Source organism: Chelonia mydas, chromosome 11, assembly GCF_015237465.2.
Source record: "Chelonia mydas isolate rCheMyd1 chromosome 11, rCheMyd1.pri.v2, whole genome shotgun sequence".
NCBI classification, from domain to species: Eukaryota; Metazoa; Chordata; order Testudines; family Cheloniidae; genus Chelonia; species Chelonia mydas.
The window spans coordinates 58541175-58561369 of record NC_051251.2 but is presented as its reverse complement, the minus strand read 5'-3'; the positions used below and the strand labels follow the sequence as shown (position 1 = coordinate 58561369).

Here is a 20195-nt window from a genome sequence, read left to right as displayed (position 1 = left end):
GCATTTTACACAAGTTATATTGTAATGAGTTTAGTGCTGGTGTCAGGTGCTGTGTGTATGTCATTTCTGTCATGCTTCCCTCAAGCCCAGAGGGAAGAGATGGGACTAGGGGAGGGCATTACTGAGAGGCTACTGTTTAGATACACTACAGCTTATCTTAGCAGAATTCCAAGAGGCCATAACCCAAACCAAATAACTGGAGACTTGCTGTAACATCTGAGTATAGATTCAGGGCCAAAGTCTGCCCAAAATTACACCCAATTCAGTCTTATTGTGAAGGCATTGTCCTTGTGCCTGGGGTGTGGCAAGGATACAGTCTGTCCCCAGTCTGAAAGAAGCTGGCTAACGGGCTGCTGCTTCCAGGAGGTATAATGGTTTTCTGCTCTCCGAAGGCTGAATTGCCATGATTCTATAAACCTGGTTTGTTCCTGTTCCATAAATATATCTGAATACCGTTTATATTTTTAAACCAGGTCCTCCTCACTAGGCATGATCTTGAAAAACCAAAATAGTTTCCTGTTTGCTATAAAACCTCCCAGCACATCCAAGTAAGTATTTGTCTTTTTTGTGAAGAAGAGTGGGGGGCTCAAGAGTGGTATGTGACATGAAATGGCTTTCCAGTGTGTACAGGTGCTAACTCTCCCTTACGAGCTGCTCTGTTCAGCAGAAAACAGATAACTCCTATTAGCAGTCCCAAGACTTCACATCACTAAATGGTATTGATGTTATGGTAATTTACACATGATGCCTCAGTAATTAAATTTAAAGCCTCAGTGGTGTGGAGTCTCACCAGCAAATGCATGTTACAGACACCAGTCTTCTGCACTGCCTCCTTCCTTCTGCTTAGAGTTGTCACCAATTTAGAAAAAAAAAACCTGACATCAGGGTTTGTCAAATGGCACCCGGACACACAAGCTGAAACCCAAACTGTCCAGGTGAAAACCGAATGGGTGGCAACCCTACCAGACACATAAGCCAAAAACCAGACTGTCTGGGTGAAAACTGGACTGGTGGCAACCCTAGCTGAGTGGTGGTAACTGCCTAGTACAGAGTACCTCAGTGAATGTGGCTGGTGTTATTGTACATACATATACAGTATGTGACCAACAAAATCTGAGTCCCGCAGGTAAGTAATAACATACAGAGATCATAAGCAGCTCCCAGGGAAACTGGTTGGCAAGCTCAGTATTGCTGTACTCACACATCACTACAAAAAGGGGCACTTCTTTGTTCTCACCACCCTGGCAGCCCACGAAAACTGGGTTTAACTGAGTGCGCCTGGCTCTGATGTTTGAAGTGGAGCAATTTAGTCACTAAGTAACTCTACTCATCTGCAACTCTCTGAGGAGGTGCTTTTCATTTGCAGACGGATATTGCCCAACAGAAAATATGGATATCGACTGCGAAGCAGAGAACCGCCTGATGTGAGTAGAACAGGTGGAATCATTTGCTGTAGAATGCTAACAAGAATTCGAGTGATTGCACATGTGCCTTCCACTTTTGGTGTGCCCAGGCCCCTCGCACACTCATCGGAAATTTTTCCCTCAGTGCTACCCATCAGGGCAACTCAAGCACCCTCTGCTGCCTCGCACCACTTGCACTGATATAAAGGGCCCAGCCCCCTCAGTTCCTTCTTAGCACCTGTGAGGATCGTTGGAATTGTTTGTCTCGTCTTTGAAAGTGCTCTTGGTGTGTTCATTATAAATTATTTGTAGATAGCTTTCTAGACTTAGTGTTAGTACTTAGTGTGAGTTTTCATTTTTGGCCCCAGTTGTTTTGTTTTTTCCCCCGTTACTTGGTACTGACGGATGCTTTGGTCATTGGGCTTTAAGCCCTGCATCTCTTGCCTTAGGCAGATGCCCAGGAACAACCCAAACTGCCGCTTCTTGAAATGTTTAGGGGGGGCTCATATTTGGTCTCTTCAAAGTTGGCTGGCCTCTGTTTATTCACTTTAAGTCGCCACCATCTGAACTCTGTGCTCTCTTGGGTACTAACTTTGCTAGATCGGTGGACGGACCCACTCAGTGTTTGTGGAGGTGTTCCCTTTGTCTGCCCTCAGCCTTCACTGACTGGTGACAGACCTGTCTGCCCTGGGGTGGGCAGCTCATCTGGGCCCCCTCTGAACTCAGTTTGTGTCCCTCAAGGAATCTCTCTTCATATCAAAGCCAGAGAACCAAGGACTGTCCACATCACCTGTCAGGCGTTCCTCTACCACATGTCAAGGGGAAGAGCCTCTCTGTTTTCACAGACAACATGCAGCGATGTTTTACTTTAGCAGTCGGGGCGCTCACTCTTCCCTGTTTTGTCAGGAAGCAGTTCACCTATGGTACTTTTGCATTGCCAAATCAATCAAACTCGAAGCTTCTTACCCTCCAGGGGTGCAGAATGAGCTGGTGGCCCACCTAAGCAGATCATTTAAGAGTCACCGCAAATAGACATTTTTGGAACAGGAAGTGCTGACAGTTTTGCTCCCGACAAGGCTGCAGTCCTGCTTCCATCACAGACGCTTTCCTGCTGCCCTGGACAAACGGGTTATTACGTTTTTCCCCCAATCCCACTCCTACACAGAATGGTGCTAAAGATCAAGTGGTACCAGACCCAACGTATATTAATAGCCTCAGCATGGCCTCGACGGCACGGGTTCTCCACTCTAGTGTATCTGTCAGTGGCAGCTCCAGTTTCACTCCTGTTGAACCCACACTTGGTCTCCGAAGATCATGGACAGCTGCTCTACCCAAACCTGTGGGCCCTTCATTTAACAGCCACGAGGCTTCATGGCTAAATGCTAGAAAAGAGTCTTGCTTGAAGTAAATTTGCCATGTCTTGTTAAATAATAGAAAGCCCTCTACCAGAACTGCTTACCTGTCAAAATTGAGGTGTTTTTCTGTCTGGACTCTTCAGTCCAGGGTCTCGCCAATATAGTCCTCTATCCTGCATGTCCTGGACCATCTATTGCACCTAAAACATCAGGGGTTAGCGATTTCTTGTATCAAGGTCCACCTGGCAGCAAGATCCATTTTCCATTCCTATATGGGTAACCATGCTATATTTCCTAATGATATGAGAATCAGGTTTATGAAGGTTGTCCCATCAAATAAGGGACCCTGTCTCCCCAGGGACTTGAACCTAGTTTTGTTGACCCACTGTTTGAGCCTTTAGTAACATTGATCCATGGACCCACTGTTTGAGCCTCTAACAACATGCTTCTTGCTGCACCTATTCCTAATGGTGGCTTTCCTGGTAGCTATCACTGTGGTCAGGAGGGTGGCTGAACTGCATGCTCTGACATCCGAACCACCTAATGCAATCTTTCTTAAGGATAAGGGGTACTTGCACCCTCATCGGAGATTTATTTCTAAAGTGGTATCTGATTTTCATAATAACCATTCAATTTACTTACCTGTGTGTTACCCAAAACCACATGCTAATAAAGAGAAACAATATCTGAACACCATAGATGTTTAGAGAGCATTGGCCTTGTATATAAACAGGACTAAATGGTTTTGTTCATTAACCCAACTATTCATGGCCTTAGCAGACAGAATGAAGGGTCCTCCTGGTCTCTTTGCTAAGAATTTCATCTTGCATAATGTCCTGCATTCATGTTTGTGATCTGGCAGGTATTTCCCCACCATGCATGGTGTTAGGGCATGCTGTGCCAATGTTCAGGGGGAAACAGACCTTCACTGCCTGTAGTTCTTAAAGATCCCGTGGCATTTGCAAGAGCTGGGGTGTCAACCCCTCTAATCCTGAACATACTTCACCTTGGCTCATTAGAGTTCTGCTCGACTTCCCCCTGCAGTTAATCTGGATAAGGTATTCTTCACTTCCTGCCCTCAACACTGGGAGCCTGCTGCAGACACCGGGTCAGCAGCAAAATTAAGCAAATTGTAGCTGCCTGGATCTTGGGTGCAGAGATGCTGTGCGTGGCGAATGCTGGACCCAGAATGTGATATTCTGTCTTGCTCTGGTGCTATGAAGGCAGCTGGAGGCCCTGTTGCAGAAACGTATGGGCTGCTCTTTACCCATGGGCCAAGCATAAAACACAAAAGCCATATCATGGCACAGATCTGATTCTATAATGGCGCAGATCTGATTGATTTTGGGGAGGGGTCCTTGGGTGGGGAATCCCTTTTTTCCTTTCTGCTGGTACGGAGAATACTGTAGAAAACACTCCTGCCAGTTTCAGAGTGAGAGAGAGAGATCCCTTTAATGGGTTTAGGGTTCCAGACACTGGGTTTCCTGAGCTGAATATCTTCTCTTTTGGCCCCCAGACTTCAGGAGAGTTCATAGAAATCTCACCTGGTTATACCTTGACTCGGAGTAAAGAACATCTCTCCGTCACACTAGGGGAGGAATTTTTTGAAAGAAAAAGAACTACTGAAGAACCGGCCCCGCCCTTTGTTCCCAGGTAATCTTAGAAAATCAGTTAAATGGGAAGAAAAGTGGTTGAATCTTAAAATGGTCTTGTTCCCCCCCCACCAAAATAATAAGTGTGTGAGGAACCTGTGAAAGCTTGCAAGAGGGGAGATGACCCTCATGAGCGCATACTGCATAGACAAGGGGCATTTGTCTAGCCCAACTGAGTGTAAAGCTGATGTGAGATTAGAATCTGCCCCAAGGTAAACACCTGGTGTGTGTTAAGAGAGAAATGAAGAGTCTGATTCTTCTCTAATTTAAGTAACTCGGGAGCGATTCCACTGACTTCATAGATGTGAGAGCAGAATCAAGCTTCTCTCTGGGTTTCTGGTTTGCGAGAGTTTTGGGTTCTGTTCATTGTTCTCCACGTGGCACTCCCAGGGTTGTCACAAGAGTAGAAGAGAGAGGTGTGCTCTGTAATTTGGTAGTGTTGCTGCAATTTTAGAATCAGTTGTACAGTCTCAGCCATAGTGCTCTGCCTTCCAAAGGCCTAAATGGGGGATAAGGAGCCAAAGTGAGGGATGCTACTAAAATAGCATTTATTTTAATGAGGGGAGTTTTATTTCTGTAACAAAAATAACATTTTTTTTAACGATGGAGTGTTTCTAAGGCAAACAGAACAGTAAGAAAATGGGAGAGCCCCGGCTGGTGTGAGAGGATCATTCACGTCCAAACTGAAGAACTAGTAAGAGATCAGATCTCAACTTTTAGAAAAGGCAATTTCTATACCACAGTGCTAGCTGAAGAAAGTGTAACTGTGGCGCATCTGCCCAGAGTGTGTTCATAGCTTTCTGATTTCAGGCAAAATATAAGACAAATAAATGCTTTGTTTCTGACTTGCCTTGAAATGCCTGTATCTGGCCTTCTCACCAAGCACTCCCATCCACTCCACTGTCTGTTTTTTAGCACCTACGACCAAGGGGGGCGTGTATGAGTGTTGAGGCTGAAAAGTCAATGTAGAACTATTATAGGTTTTTGGATGCTGTATAGTATCCTGCATTATGGGAGGAGTTACTAAGGAACAAACTTCAGAGAACACTCAATAATGAGCCGCCTCTTAGATGCAGTCATGTTTTTTGTTTTGCAACAAACTCATCTGCTCTAACTCAACCTGCAGAAGTTTGATAATGTGCATTTAATCTTTCACTCTCTTTGCAGAAGCCCAGTGAAACTTGAGACGTGAGTATGGCTTGTTTTGTGGGGTTTTTGGGTCAAAATCAAAAACTGAACTTTCTGTACATTTTTAACCTCCTCCTCCTCCTCACCACCCGCAGGAATCTGGTTTCATTCATTACCCTGAATGCTGTTTCTTGGTTAACCGGTGACAGCAAGATGTGCTGTTATATACAAAGTGTCTCCTTCACCTCCTTCCACCCTGGAGATGGAACACTGTTGTCCCATTGCTTGTTTTGTATTGAGGGCTGGAAACTGAGTCTAAATGTAGATCTCCTGTAAGGAAAGCAGATATTAAAGTAAGAAAATAGTGTGTATATTCAGCTCTTGTTCAGTCAGTAGCCATTTATAGTGACTGAATACGGTTTGGAAACTACTGTGACATGAAATACACTCTGATGAGAAGATGGGGATACCCAAAATCTGGAGCCAAATACCCCTTAACTTTGTGTGATTTGGATGTGAATGTTGTGTTCTGGGCCTATCAGATGCTAGTACTTGTGCAAATGTTGCAGCCCATTAACATTTCAAATTATTCTGTTTTAATGTTTAACATAATTTGATCATTAAGTTTGATCTTTTTCTTTAAATGTGCTCGTCCCTCTGTTTGCTTTCTCTCTTTGGAGTGCTCTTGTGACCTTGAATCTGGTATCTAGCTGCCATTGGGAAGATACTAGAGCGAAGCAAAGTGAAGTGTTCAGTAAAAGCCCATCTGTGGTCTGGGACCCAGCTTTCATTCTTTTAGCACTAACAGGCTAAGAGGCAGCATGTTTAGTCCCTTGGGAGGAGCACATCAGGTGTTGCTCAACAATGGTCCTTCCAGCTGATTACGCAGCAGCATTGATGGTCTCCAGGGGGAGTCCTGCCTGGTTCCCCTTGGACAGAAAGGTGGTAGTTAAGGCATGAAGTCTTCAGGATGCTGTAAAAGAGAGAGGATGACCAAATAGGGTCACAGGGAAGCTTCAGTAGTGGATGGAAAAAGTTTCCCCAATGAAATTGAAATTTATCTAGAAGTCCTGAGCACCAGTAAGAAGATTAAAAGACTCTCACTACAAGAATCAGAGAATATCAGGGTTGGAAGGGACCTCAGGAGGTCATCTAGTCCAACCCCCTGCTCAAAGCAGGTCCAATCCCCAGCTAAATCATCCCAGCCAGGGCTTTGTCAAGCCTGACCGTAAAAACTCCTAAGGAAGGAGATTCCACCACCTCCCTAGGTAATGCATTCCAGTGTTTCACCACCCACCCCGTGAAAAAGTTTTTCCTAATATCCAACCTAAACTTCCCCCACTGCAACTTGAGACCATTACTCCTTGTTCTGTCATCTGGTACCACTGAGAACAGTCTAGATCCATCCTCCTTGGAACCTCCTTTCAGGTAGCTGAAAGCAGCTATCATTCTTCCTTCCTCATTTTTCTCTTCCGCAGACTAAACAATCCCAGTTCCCTCAGCCTCTCCTCATAAGTCATGTGTTCTGGTCCCCTAATCATTTTTGTTGCCCTCTGCTGGACATTTTCCAATTTTTCACATCCTTCTGGTAGTGTGGGGCCCAAAACTGGACACAATGCTCCAGGTGAGGCCTCACCAATGTTGAATAGAGGGGAACGATCACGTCCCTCGATCTGCTGGCAATGCTCCTACTTATACATCCCAAAATGCTGTTAGCCTTCTTGGCAACAAGGACACACTGTTGACTCATATCCAGCTTCTCGTCCACTGTAACCCTAGGTCCTTTTCTGCACAACTGCTGCGTAGCCGCTCGGTCCCTAGTCTGTAGCGGTGCATGGGATTCTTCAATCCTAAGTGCAGGACTCTGCACTTGTCTTGGAGAGGCGGTAGCTAAGATAATGGAAGAGTTCTTTCGTAGATCTAGTGCTGTCTATACTGTGGCTCAGGTTAACTTAACTATGTCTTTCAGGTGTGAATTTTTTCATACCCCAAGCGATGTAGCTAGGTTGACTGAGCCCTGGTCTACATTAGAGTTGGGTCAACATAAGACAGCTTACATTGACCTAACTCTGTTGGTTGAACCTCATCAGATTTCTTTTGACCCAATCCTCTAATTTGTCTAGGTCACTCTGTATCCTATCCCTATTTCCAGCATATCTACCACTCCTCCCAGTTTAGTGCCATCTGCAAACTTGCTGAGGATGCAATCCACGCCATCCTCCAAATCATTAATAAAGATATTGAACAAAACCAGCCCCAGGACCGACCCTTGGGGCACTCCACTTGATACCGGCTGCCAACTAGACATAGAGCCATTGATCACTACCCATTGAGCCCGATGATCTAGCCAGTTTTCTATCCACCTTATAGTCCATTCATCCAGCCCATACTTCTTTAACTTGCTGGCAAGAATACTGTGGGAGACAGTGTCAAAAGCTTTGCTAAAGTCAAAGAATAACACATCCACTGCTTTCCCCTCATCCACAGAGCCAGTTACCTTGTCATAGAAAGCAATTGGGTTGACCTGCCTTTTGGAGAGGGAATACCATCCATTCAATTTTAAATCTCATTCTACCATGTTGAGAAATCCCCTTTCTTTCTGCTGATGAGATCTGTAATACTTAAGAGACAGGTAGGGTTGCCAACACTCCAGTATTGACCTGAAGTCTCCAGGAATTAAAGATGAATCTTTAATGAAAGATTGTCATGTGATGAAACCTCCAGGAATATGTCCAATCCGTATTGGCAACCTTAGAGACAGGGAATGATACAAAGGGTGCTTTGATTGCTGTTAACCAACCTTTCAGTGTCTGGGGTGGTCACTTTCAGAGTTGGGATTGTAAAATTCTCCAGAACACACCGCTGGAATAAATCAGAGACCCAAATGCACCAACTCTCCACAAAGATGTCCCACATTCTGACCAGTGATGGTCAGTCTCTGTTTGCAGCTGCTGACCCTCTCCTCCTCCTCCCCTCTGTGCAGCTAGACTCCCTCCCTTCTCATTGTGCCAGATGGGGTGAGGTGCCTCCATGTGGGCAGGATGTCAAAGTTTGTTTTTCTCTGTGACCTTATTTTCCTCTGGTGGCCTTGTTGCTGCTGAAGGGAGCAGGAAAAGGAGCTGCACTGGAAAGGAGGTTGCTGGGCCAAAAGACCCCAAAGGGAAGGGGGCGGCGTCCCTAATGGGTGGGTAAACCACTGATAAACATTTCCTCAGCCCCAGTGGTAAAACAGGCTGCGGGGAGATTACACACCCATTCTGCCGCCCTGCCGGCTCGAGTGGGAGAAGCAGTGAAAGGGCTGACACCAGCCCCAGATGATGAATTCCAGTAGTGATATTATTTCTATTTCCACCCCTGCTCCTATTAAAACAACAAGATTGTCCCAGCAATGGGCCCAGGGCATGACAGAGAGATGGTGTATCATTGTAGGGAGGATATTATTACTGACTTAGAGGAACAGATTGCTGAGCTGACAGACATGATGGAGCAACTGTGCAGAGATCATCAGGCCTCCCGCAAACTGGTGAGTCCACCCGGTTGTCATCTCTCCCTTCTTCTCAGAAAGTGCTCCATGAAGTCACACTGTCTGAGAGAGGCTACAGGGAAAGGACTGACTAGACCACACAGCATTGCCTGGATCCTTTCAGTGCCATTATTAGTGACTGACTGGCTAAAGTGCACCCAGATTGCTGGGTGTCCACGTGCCTGCAGGAGGCAGTGTTGTCTAGCGGTTAGTGCAGAGAATGGGTAGGCGGGGCACTTGGCTAATTATTTATGTGCCGTAAATGTGCATTCCTTTACAGCCAAACAGTAGCTTCATGGAGGGCAGCATTTTTAAAACCACCTAAGTCACTTGAAAGTCACTGAGACTTATACTCCCACGTGAGTTCAGCGCTTTTGAAACGCCCACCTGGAACGACTTCCCTGCAGTTTGAGATTTAGAAGCGTTTGCTCTGATTGCGATTGGTGACTGGAAAAAGAGCCATGGCTTGGGTAATAAGAGATCTCTGCATGGAAGAGCCTAGGATGGAAAACAGTTAAACAGCATGTTTGTCAAGGGGAAAATGAATAAAAATGACACCTTTTCTGTACTGGGATCGGAATTGTAGCTATCACAGTTCTGAGCCCACTGTGGACAGGATTTTTAGTAACCTGACTGGAGTTATGTCGTTAGCAGATATTTTCTCTCAAACAAATGGCAGGGTAGGTACATTTGCACCTTATTAAAAACTTGTCTCCTTTCCTTTCAAGTTGGAGAAGGATATGGAAGAAAAATGCAATGAAATGCAACAGGAGCATGAAAATAAGATCAGGTACGACTGCTGCGCTATGCAAGGAGAAAGCACATATGTGAACTGAATGCTGGATACTACAGTTTTCTCTACAAGATTTTACATCTTGTGTGGTTTTGGATGTTCAGAATAAGAGACAACATGGCAGTATGTCTTCTACAAAATGAGCCAAGTGTGGGATTGACTCACTGTGATCTCTATACCATAATTATTATTGGGAATGGGAAAAAATGCTGACATTTAAATTTTGGGGAGTCTGATTTGGGGCATCCAGATCCAGTGGCTTTGAGTCCAGGCTAGAATTAGGCTCACTTTCCAATCCTGGATACCATGGGAGCAGCGGTATCATGAGGCCATTAGTACTTAGATTTTGTACCATGGCTGGTGAAGATATTGTGAGATTTTATTCTCTCATGCTATTTCCATCATCTATCGGCCAAAATCTGACATGAACAGCTGTTCTTGTGAGATCTGAGGCTGGGCACTTTCTTGGAGTAATGGGAGGGCATGGCAGTGTGTCTACCAGTGTCTCAGTATTTTCCTTTGCTGACCAGCCTAATCTTGACTTCACGTTGTGTTGGGGACATCAACGTTTCTTTCATGTCCCTACTTTGTCCAGACGCTTAGGGCACCACGCTGTCTTTAACTGATGAAGTGCTAGGTGCCATCCGCACATTGTTGGCATCCGAGCCCACAGCACGATGTACCTTGCTGGAGGGGTCTTGCATACTTGTTGAATGAGTGGTGACAAATTTGAGCTGTGCCGCTCTCTACGGCTAACTGTCACCCAGGACCCATCAGCGCGCTCTTGAAGAAGAAAGAATAGAACCAGTTTGGCACAATTTTGTGCTCTCCCCGCCCCCCTTCCCCCCCCCCCCCCCCCCCGGACTCTCAGATGGCTAACAGAACCTTTTGGCCCAGTACTATCTCCTACTATACCCAGCTATGAAGTCTGAGTGGGAAACGATCAATCTGCATTTCTATAAGGTTCCTCCTTACTGTAGTAACAATGATCCGCAATGAACTCGTCAGCTTGGGAAAGGTTATTGAGAAGGTGGGGTGATGGGCTAAGTCTAACAACACCTGACTTCCTCCAGCAACCCCACGTGCAGTCAACTCTTACTTCACAATCCAGAAAATGTACATTTGAAACTAATATCTAAACTGACTTTAGATCCCCCTTGTACAACATCACTAAATTCTGCTCATATCAATCACCTCATTAGAAACTAATGCACTTTAAAGAGAGAGAAATGCAGAATGAAAGATGAAAACTAGGACCCAGAGCAAATAAAATAAGATAAATGACTAGCTGGGACATGCCCAGCACAAACAAAATACATGATGGTGTGAGATGCCATTAAAGCTTCTAATGGCTACTTGTTTAGGAAGATCTGCATGACACATCTGTGGCCCCTCCACTTATGAAATTACACCCCAGGTTATATTTTCTCCACATACAAAGAGCAACCATATACTTTCAGCCTGGCTGACCTTTATTTTAAAACACAGGAAAACAACAAAACAAGAAAGAACAAAAGTAAAGTCTCCAGGGTGAGCACAGTCTCTCTCCCCTCTGGCACTTTGCATTTGAACTGACCACAAAATGTCAGCTGCCTCTTACAGATTCCTAGACATTTAAATGTGCAGTACACAGAAAAGAAAATAATGTACACAGTTACATTCACCTGGCCATTCACCTTCTGTAATTATTCCATCACTGTAAACAATCATGTGGGTGGACAAAAGGAAAGTGTGCTCTGTGGATATCTGCATTGATGTGCTTGTGTGTTGGTCATGCAGGGAACTCCAAGAAGCTCACTGTGCAGAGCTCCAGGCCTTGCAAGTGCAGTGCAAGAAAGAACTGAGGACTGAGAGGGCCTCTGCGCAAGAGAAAATGGGTATGGACAGGCTTTCTGGGAAATCTGAACCCTGTTGTTTTCATGGTTACTCTGAGCTGGAAACTCCTGTCGGGTTCTTTCCATCTCTAGCATATTCACAGCAACAGACTCCCTTTGGAAGCTTCCCTTGCATCTCCTTGTTTTGGTACTGAGCCATGATTGTCAGTACTAATTGGGAAAGAGGGACAGTTGTGAAGGAAGTTGGCTTGGGGCTGGTAGTGTGCCATTCTTTAAATGCTAGTGTTGTGCTGGAATTATAAATGGTAGTCAGCAGTCAAGTTCGGATCTGGATTAGGTTTAGACTGGAGTCTGTGTTCTGAGGCCGAATCAAGGCTATGATTGAGATTGTTATGCCAAAGTCTCATGCAGTTCTTGAAAGATTTCAGTCCAAAATAGCAGGAGGGAATTAGAGATCACCTGAGCTCATCAGATTTCTATTGCCTTGAATAATGCTCAGGTTTCCAAACAGATATTGATTTCAGGGGAGGCTGCCCAGAAAACTTCTTGGTTGGCCAGCCAGACGTTCCGCGGTTTGCTGGGTACTTTTTGTAAACAGAAATGAAAAAAATCTTTCAAATCAATGAGTGTAGCCCAGCTATTTATTTATTTAATTTTGGGTGCCTTTTGGTGCTCAGAAAAGTCACTGACAGAGTTGTCTTCAGGCCAGCTGCAGGGCCAGCAGATATTCAATGCAACCTGCCCCAACACAGCCTCAATCCCCTTCTAATTCTGAGCCTCCTTTAAAAAAAAAAAAAAAAAAAAGAACTTAATTTCTTAATTCTTAGTCCCATACTATGTGGTAGAAACTGTGACATAGATGTGTCTTGTGGGATCTGGACTGAGATGCCTAGCCCACTTTCATGTTACCTATTCAGGATTTTAGTGCAATTCCCCATGGCTTGTATTGTGTTAAAATTGCTGTATTAACTACACATCTTGTCCTTCTCTTGTTGCTCAGAGGTGATGCAGAAGGAATACAGGTATCTGAAGAATGCATTCCGAATGTACCAGGTGAGATTTCAGCAATGAAAGTGATCTCCAAAAGTGGATCAGGTCCTGTTAGTCTAATGCTTAGGGCTTGGCTACACTACTTCTTAAGTTGACGTCACTCATGGCTCTGAAAAAGCCACCTCCAGGCGTAGCGCAAGTTACGTCGACCTAAGCGCTGACCACACCGGTGCTCCATCGGTGGGAGATGCTCTTCTGTCGGCATAGCCCGTCTTCACCAGACACGCTACGGTGGCACACTTGCATTGGTGCAGCTGCTCCGATGTAGCGCTGTAGTGTAGACTAGCCCTTAGTTTCATAGGAAGGTACTGCAGTGAGTGCACTCACCAGATTCACACACACCACTCATCCCCACAGGCACACAGAGTCCCTGATGTGCTGGATTCACTGCAGTTCCACTGTGGGTAAGGAGGGCAGGATATCAGAAACCCGGGGGGGGGGGGGGACATACCCTGTGCACCACACAGCATAACTTCGGTGACTGCTAGCAGGAGCAGCTGAATGCAGCTGGAGGTGTCTCCCTCACCCCTGTGGAGGAAGAGTGGTGTGCAGTGGCCACAGAGGCTGTTCCCCCCAAAGGATCATAGAATATCAGGGTTGGAAGGGACCTCAGGAGGTCATCTCGTCCAACCCCCTGCTCAAAGCAGGACAGTCCCCAACTAAATCATCCCAGCCAGGCCTTTGTCAAGCCTGACCTTAAAAACCTCAAAGGAAGGAGATTCCACCACCTCCCTAGGTAACGCATTCCAGTGCTTCACCACCCTCCTAGAGAAAAAGTTTTTCCTAATATCCAACCTAAACCTCCCCCACTGCAACTTGAGACCATTACTCCTTGTTCTGTCATCTGCTACCACTGAGAACAGTCTAGATCCATCCTCTTTGGAACCCCCTTTCAGGTAGTTGAAAGCAGCTATCAAATCCCCCCTCATTCTTCTCTTCCGCAGACTAAACAATCCCAGTTCCCTCAGCCTCTCCTCATAAGTCATGTGTTCCAGTCCCCTAATCATTTTGGTTGCCCTCCGCTGGACTCTTTCCAATTTTTCCACATCCTTCTTGTAGTGTGGGGCCCAAAACTGGACACAGTACTCCAGATGAGGCCTCACCAATGTTGAATAGAGGGGAACGATCACGTCCCTCGATCTGCTGGCAATGCCCCTACTTATACATCCTAAAATACCATTGGCCTTCTTGGCAGCAAGGGCACATTGTTGACTCATATCCAGCTTCTCGTCCACTGTAACCCCTAGGTCCTTTTCTACAGAACTACTGCCTAGCCATTCAGTCCCTAATCTGTAGTGGTGCATGGGATTCTTCCGTCCTAAGTGCAGGACTCTGCATTTGTCCTTGTTGAACCTCATCAGATCTCCCTCCTTCTTCTCCTTTAGCCTGGGTGAAAGCTCCCTGATAAAGCACTTTGGGATCTGTGGATGGAAATGGCTATATTGTTGCTAACTATCTTTTTACAGCATAATTGGAGGCAATGTGGGAGATTCAGGAGCCGTCAGGGTTTTTGGAAGATTTTCTGAAAATGCGTGTTTGTCCGTCTCTCTGTGTGTGTGTAGGACAGTGTTTCTGATGAAACGGAGGAGAAGTGGCTGAGAAGACAGGCTGAATGGAAGAAGAGTGAGAGGACTGAGCGGGAGAAGGCACTGTTAAAGCAAAGTGAGTAAAGAAGGACGCTTGGGTTTACATCGATGGTGGCAGAGCTGCAGCTGATTACATGGTTATAGCTCCAAAATAGAGCTGTGACCACTCATGCCAGCTGAGGGTCTGCCCCCGAGCTTAGGCAATCCATTCTGTTCAGAGGGACACCATCAGCTTCGAATGTGGTGAATTAAAATCAATGAGTTGGAAGTAGTTTTAGGTACAACATTTGCCTCTGAGTCATTTAATTGTTTGAGATCTGCCTTTTTGACTGCTAGGATGTAAATACTTTCCCCAGATTATCCCAGTCCGTTTTATTGACTCTTCTAGGTTTGACTGCGATAGAGTTACTGGTTGCTCTCCATTATGCAGTGGATGCAGAAGAACCCAGGAATACCTTCTGCTCTGGTTATTGTAGCTTATCTGTGATAGCAATGAGTATTCCTGAAGATTTTATATATTCGAGGCCTTTGGTCCCACCCCTGGTTACAAAAAAATCACTTCTGGGCTGAGACCAAGGATGACTCTTCCTGGGATTTTAAACAAACAGCAACAAAAGAACCTTTTATAAATGACTATAAATAAGGGCTTAGAATAGAAGAGCCACTTCCTCCATATTGTCACTTCAGCAATGTACTTATCTCTTCCCTGCTAGCCCATTCTGTAGGCAGTGTGCCCCGGGGGTAAGGACATAGTTCTGGCTATGTTGTACATTGTGCCACATCACAGCAGTGACAGCTACAAAGTTACCACGCAAAGAAGAGAGTCTGCAAGAGGAGGAGAAGGGAGAAAGACGATGATTGGAAAAGTGATCCAGTGTGTGGGCATGTGTATGTATGTGATCTCAGAACCCGGGAATGGGATGAGACTAGGAGAACGTTCTCCTTCGGGGCACACCCAATGCTGTCATTTGTTAGCTGGTGCTTAGATACCATAGTGCTAGGTAGGTAGAAATATTGAATGCAGCTGAAATGAGTCAAACACCTCGTATGCATGTTGCCACATACATTTGTGTGCCTCTTACACAGAATTAAAATGGATGGTTAGGAAAAGCCCTCAGACCTCTGTCTTTTTCTCCACAGAACAGGAATTGATGAAGACATTTGAGATGGAGAGAGAGCAGCTAAAGAAATCATCTCAGGGTGGGAACTCCATGATGAATAAACTCTACCAGCAGGAAAGAGAGGTAGCTAGTCTGAGGGGAAGCATAAAGCTATACATTGAGGTGCAGCAGTTCCCATGAACTCTTATTGCCAGTAAAATAGTAGCAGGTTTGTTATAAATCCATGCTCCTATGGTGTCCCTAAGCCTCTGTTTGCCAGAAGCTGGGAATGGGTGACGGGATGGATCACTTGATGATTACCTGGTCTGTTCATTCCCTCTGGGGCACCTGGCGGTTGGCCACTGTCGGAAGACAGGGTACTGGGCTAGGTGGATGTTTGGTCTGACCCAGTATGGCTGTTCTTATGTCTATTTATAAGGCTCCTATTGCTCAAAGGCTCAAGGGCCTGAGTGCTCTGAGTAAAGGGAGAGATGGGGCCAGGTTGGATACGAACTATAATCACAAGATAATTCCGTTAAACCCCAGGAATCCTAAGTAGCGTGGGACATGTCAGACACCTTCCAAATCACCAGTCACTTGTATTTCTGCCTAGCAGTTATTGTCTGGAAGGTCGTGCGTTCGGTTTTGCCTGTTGGATTGTGAGGGGTTGGAATCAGCTGCTCACTGACGAGCCTGGGAATGTTACAGACGTGCCATGAACTGTGCACAAACTGTGTGTCCTTTTCAGGAGCATATTGAACAGCACCAGAAAGATGTGGAGAAAATAGAAGAGTTGCAAAACATCAAGGAGGCAAGTATGGCAAAAAAAGAAATGCAGTGCAACTGGAGCAACTGTGTCACTTGGTACGGTCTAGCTTTCTGAGCAGTTCACTCTCACCCAGTCAGCTGGATGGGACTTAGCTGAGGTATTTAAACTTATGGAGGGTATAGTGCAAACTGACCAGCTCCCCTCTTGTGCACTGTCCTGTAACAGGAGAAGGAGCCACTCCGGGAATTTAATTGTCATTTCCATTGGAAAACTAAGCTTATTCTGGGTTCTTGATGTAGTCCTGGTGCTTTTATAACACCTGAAATAAAAAACTTTCCAAATAAGGGCAGACTGGCCTGGCTGGCCAGTGAGCCACAGGGCCTGGGTGTCTGAAGGCTGTAATGGGTTAGTGCGGCCTCTGCTGGCTGTGCACTCTTGATCCCTGACTGTAACAGAGCTCTGGGCTTCCTCAGGGAAACGTCTACACTTGGAGCTGGAGGGTGAGTCCCAGCTCACGAAGAGACATACCCAGGCTAGCGCTCATTGTGCTAGCATGCCAAAAATAGTGTGCCTCTGGCAGTGGGAGGGGCCAGCTGCCCTGAATATGAATCCATCCAAGATCCTAGGCACATCCTCAGGGTGGTTAGCCCATCCCCACACAGCTACACTCTGTTTTAGTGTGCTATCTCCGATTGATCTCGTGTGAGTATGACTCCTCGAATCACACCCACCGCTCCAAGTGTAGACACATCCCCTCAATGGGGGAGTGGTTATGTCTGCTCTCCTCTAGGAGCGGCTCCCACTTCACACGCGGCTGCTCTATAACTTGTAGCCCTTGCACCATTGTGTGTGAAGGGGTAAATCTAGGGACTGCTCTAGCTGCGGGCAAACTGGACAGCTCCCTAGGCCCACAGATTCTGCCTAGGGCAACGGGGTGGCCTGGCCAAACCTGAGCAGTGTAACAACCCCAGCTGCTTGGTTGCAGTGCCACTCACTCACATTTGGCCCAGCTGCACTCCCTTTTCCCCTCCCCCCCATGATGGAGGGGTGGTTGGGCTAAGCCTGAGTGAGTGGCGCTGCGAGCTGGTGCTGGCCCCTGCCCTTCTCCCATAACCACCTAACCATCAGAAAGTTCTAAGGAGTAGGAGGGGTGTGGAACACTGAAGTTTTGCCTAAGGTGGCAGATTATCTTGAGAGGCCTCTAGGTAAGCCAGATCCATATGTGGAGAGTTTGTGCTTGTCTCTCATCTATCCCAATTAAGTACAAGGACAGTGTGGGTAACTAGTTGGCCCCTACCAATAGGAATGAATCCAGCTTATAAAAGCATCGTGAAAACCAGGGCAATGGCACGTCTGTGCTTCTGTTCAGGCCAAGTCTCTCCCACATGTGGTGCAGACAGTGACACAGGTATTGGGGAGGGCTAGCAATGACTGGGAGAGGCTGATGGGGGCTGAAGAGTACATTGGGCTAGAGAGAGAGGAGCCCATTTTATCCAAGTGAATGTGTCTGTGTTTTATCCAATCAAGTCTCTGGAAGCCGATTTGAAGGAGAAGGACCAAATTCTCCAGGCTCTCACCGCAACGATGCAGAACACTCACGGGGAGCTTCAGAAAGAGGTGGGAGAGCGTGTGTGAGGTCATTATGGGTAAGGCTAAGATTTTGTCATGGATATTTTTAGTAAAAGTCACTGACAGGTTGTGGGCAAAAAAGAAAAATTCACGGAATCTGTGACTTTTACTAAAAATATACCTGACAAAATGGGGATCTGAAGGTCCCCACACCACCTGCAGCGGGGCAGCTGCGCAGGGGCTAGGAGCTGCCTGCAGCAACTGGGGGCTGTAGGGGTACCCCTGGCACCTGCAGCTCTGGGGATCCCCTACTGCCCATGGAGGCCGGGAGCTGCGGGGTACCCCAGCTTCCCATGTTGGCCAGGAGCTGCGGGGTACCCCCGTTGGCGGCAGGCTGGGAGCTGCAGGGGTTCCATGCCACCGGCAACCGGGAACTTGGGGGTCCTCCGCTGCCACCAGCGGCCAGAGACTCGGGGGTCCTCTGCCGGTGGGGGTTTGGGGGCTGCCAGAGGCGCCCAGGGCGGCTGGGAGCTCCGGGGCTGCCAGAGGTGCCCAGGGTACCCCGCAGCTGCCTGCCCTTGCTGAAGGCGGGGGACCCTGCAGACCCTGACCACCGCAGACTGAAGTCATGGAGGTCACTGGAAGTCACGGATTTCGCGACCTCTGTGACTAAATCGTAGCCTTATTTATGAGTACGGAAAACGGGTCTCCTGTTCATTCCTGTGGGCTCTCTTGAACAGCTACATTCCCTTCTTTATGGTACATGGGGCTCCTTGGATACCAAGTGCTGCCGCTGTTCTCCGGCTTCCAAATGTGGTTGACATGTAGCATAAAATATCTTTCTTCTTCCCTTCCCGTCCCTCCAAAGGCAGGCTGTACTTTGGCTGCTAAGAAAGGGAGATTATTGACAGTGCATCTCACACTTAACTGTACAGTTCCATCTACTGAACAATGCCAGTATCCTGACCTGGGAATTTGCTCCTGACCTGGACCATGTGCCAGCAGCTAGTGTCTTGATGGCAGTTGGTCACCCGGAGAGGGGTGTGTGTGAGGTTGGGAATATTCCTGCACTGGTGCGGATAGGTGGGGATGAGGGGTTGGCTGTGATCTCTGCTTGTAGCACGCTGTCTGTTCTTGGAATACAGTCAATCTACGCTTGGAGGTGACGGTTAGCTTCCAGAATTAAAAGAGGACAATAACAGATGGCTAAGGAGTAGGAGGGGCATATGCTGTGGTGAGCAATGCTATGGCAAGTTTCGCTGCAGGGTTTTCTGTCTCTGTGCTGAGCTGGATGGCACTGTAACTAGAGCATCTTGCTCCCCTGTAGGGAGAACAGGATGATTCTGTACTTAGCCCACTGAAATCCTGATACAGCTCTGACCTAAGTACCAGGACAGTCCAAGTGAGGATAGAACCACATGGCTCACGTGTATTGTAGCACAGACAATATCTAAAGATCAGTTGAGGTTTGCAGACATCTGAAATATTGGCATACAAAGGGCAGGGTGAAGAAACAGGTTTTCAGACTTACCCTGAATTCCTTTGACCGTATGCATTTAAATCAAGCCCTTAAAATGCAGTTTTGCTTTGAAAAGAACCCATGTAACAATGACACCTTCCTCCTCCCCAGATCTGCTCTCTGCTGCTCAGTCAAATCTGCTGACTTTAGTAATAGCGTTACTGCTTTTTCATCCTGTAAATACTGTGGAACCAACACAGCTCTGAGGGAGAGAGCTGGGTTCCCTTCAGACTTCTTAACTCCTTTTAAATATTAGCAGCTGTGCAATCCACTTGACGACAATAGAGATAGTCAGGTGTCACTGAGAGCATAGACTGATGGCCGTCACTTTGCTTAGGTGTCACAGGGGCCCTGATTTTACTTGAAAGTAGTCTCTCTGGTCAAGGGGGTGTTTGCAGGGCTGGCAGTTAAAACATGGGTACCATTTGCCAAACCAGTTTAGGTACTAAGGAGCCTACACATCACTGAGTTTCAATGAGACTTGGGCTCCCAAGTACCTACATCTCTTTTGAAAAGGGGATTTAGGCTCATAGGTCACTTTTAGTTACTTTTGACGCTGCTACCTGCTGTATTTTACCTTTTAAAATGAGCACCTTTGGTCTGGGAATTATTGTAACAATGCCCTTGCTTCCCTCGTTTATCATCTCCATTCACTTTTCAGAGCAGAATTGCACTTTGTTGTGCTAGAAGCAGTTTCTTGAGTCTGGATAAGGTTGTCTCTGAATTTTGGTTTATTGGAGGAGGAGCAAATGTAAGGTTGTTTAGGTGTTGCACAAACAGCATTCCAGCACATGGCTATGTGCTCATGAGTGGTTTGTTAAGGTTGGGGTCAGAACTGTACAGTTAAACTTTGGTGGGAAGATCCACACCTTACAGTGATTGGGGTGAGGTTATTGAAGTGTGTACTGATCCA

At 46.5% G+C, this 20195-nt stretch overlaps 1 protein-coding gene across 2 annotated transcripts in view; it reads left to right on the top strand.

The window, feature by feature from the left end:
- Positions 1 to 20195, top strand: part of FLACC1 (flagellum associated containing coiled-coil domains 1) — a 28591-nt gene that overhangs the window by 2598 nt on the left and 5798 nt on the right. For both annotated transcript variants that reach the window (XM_043525679.1, XM_007071856.4), the window contains 12 exons: positions 474 to 548; positions 1367 to 1424; positions 4275 to 4411; positions 5578 to 5598; positions 8968 to 9061; positions 9790 to 9851; positions 11634 to 11731; positions 12690 to 12742; positions 14302 to 14401; positions 15466 to 15569; positions 16174 to 16236; positions 17722 to 17811. In XM_043525679.1, the coding sequence (XP_043381614.1) occupies positions 474 to 548; positions 1367 to 1424; positions 4275 to 4411; positions 5578 to 5598; positions 8968 to 9061; positions 9790 to 9851; positions 11634 to 11731; positions 12690 to 12742; positions 14302 to 14401; positions 15466 to 15569; positions 16174 to 16236; positions 17722 to 17811 (955 nt within the window). The remainder of the gene's footprint in view (positions 1 to 473; positions 549 to 1366; positions 1425 to 4274; positions 4412 to 5577; positions 5599 to 8967; positions 9062 to 9789; positions 9852 to 11633; positions 11732 to 12689; positions 12743 to 14301; positions 14402 to 15465; positions 15570 to 16173; positions 16237 to 17721; positions 17812 to 20195) is intronic.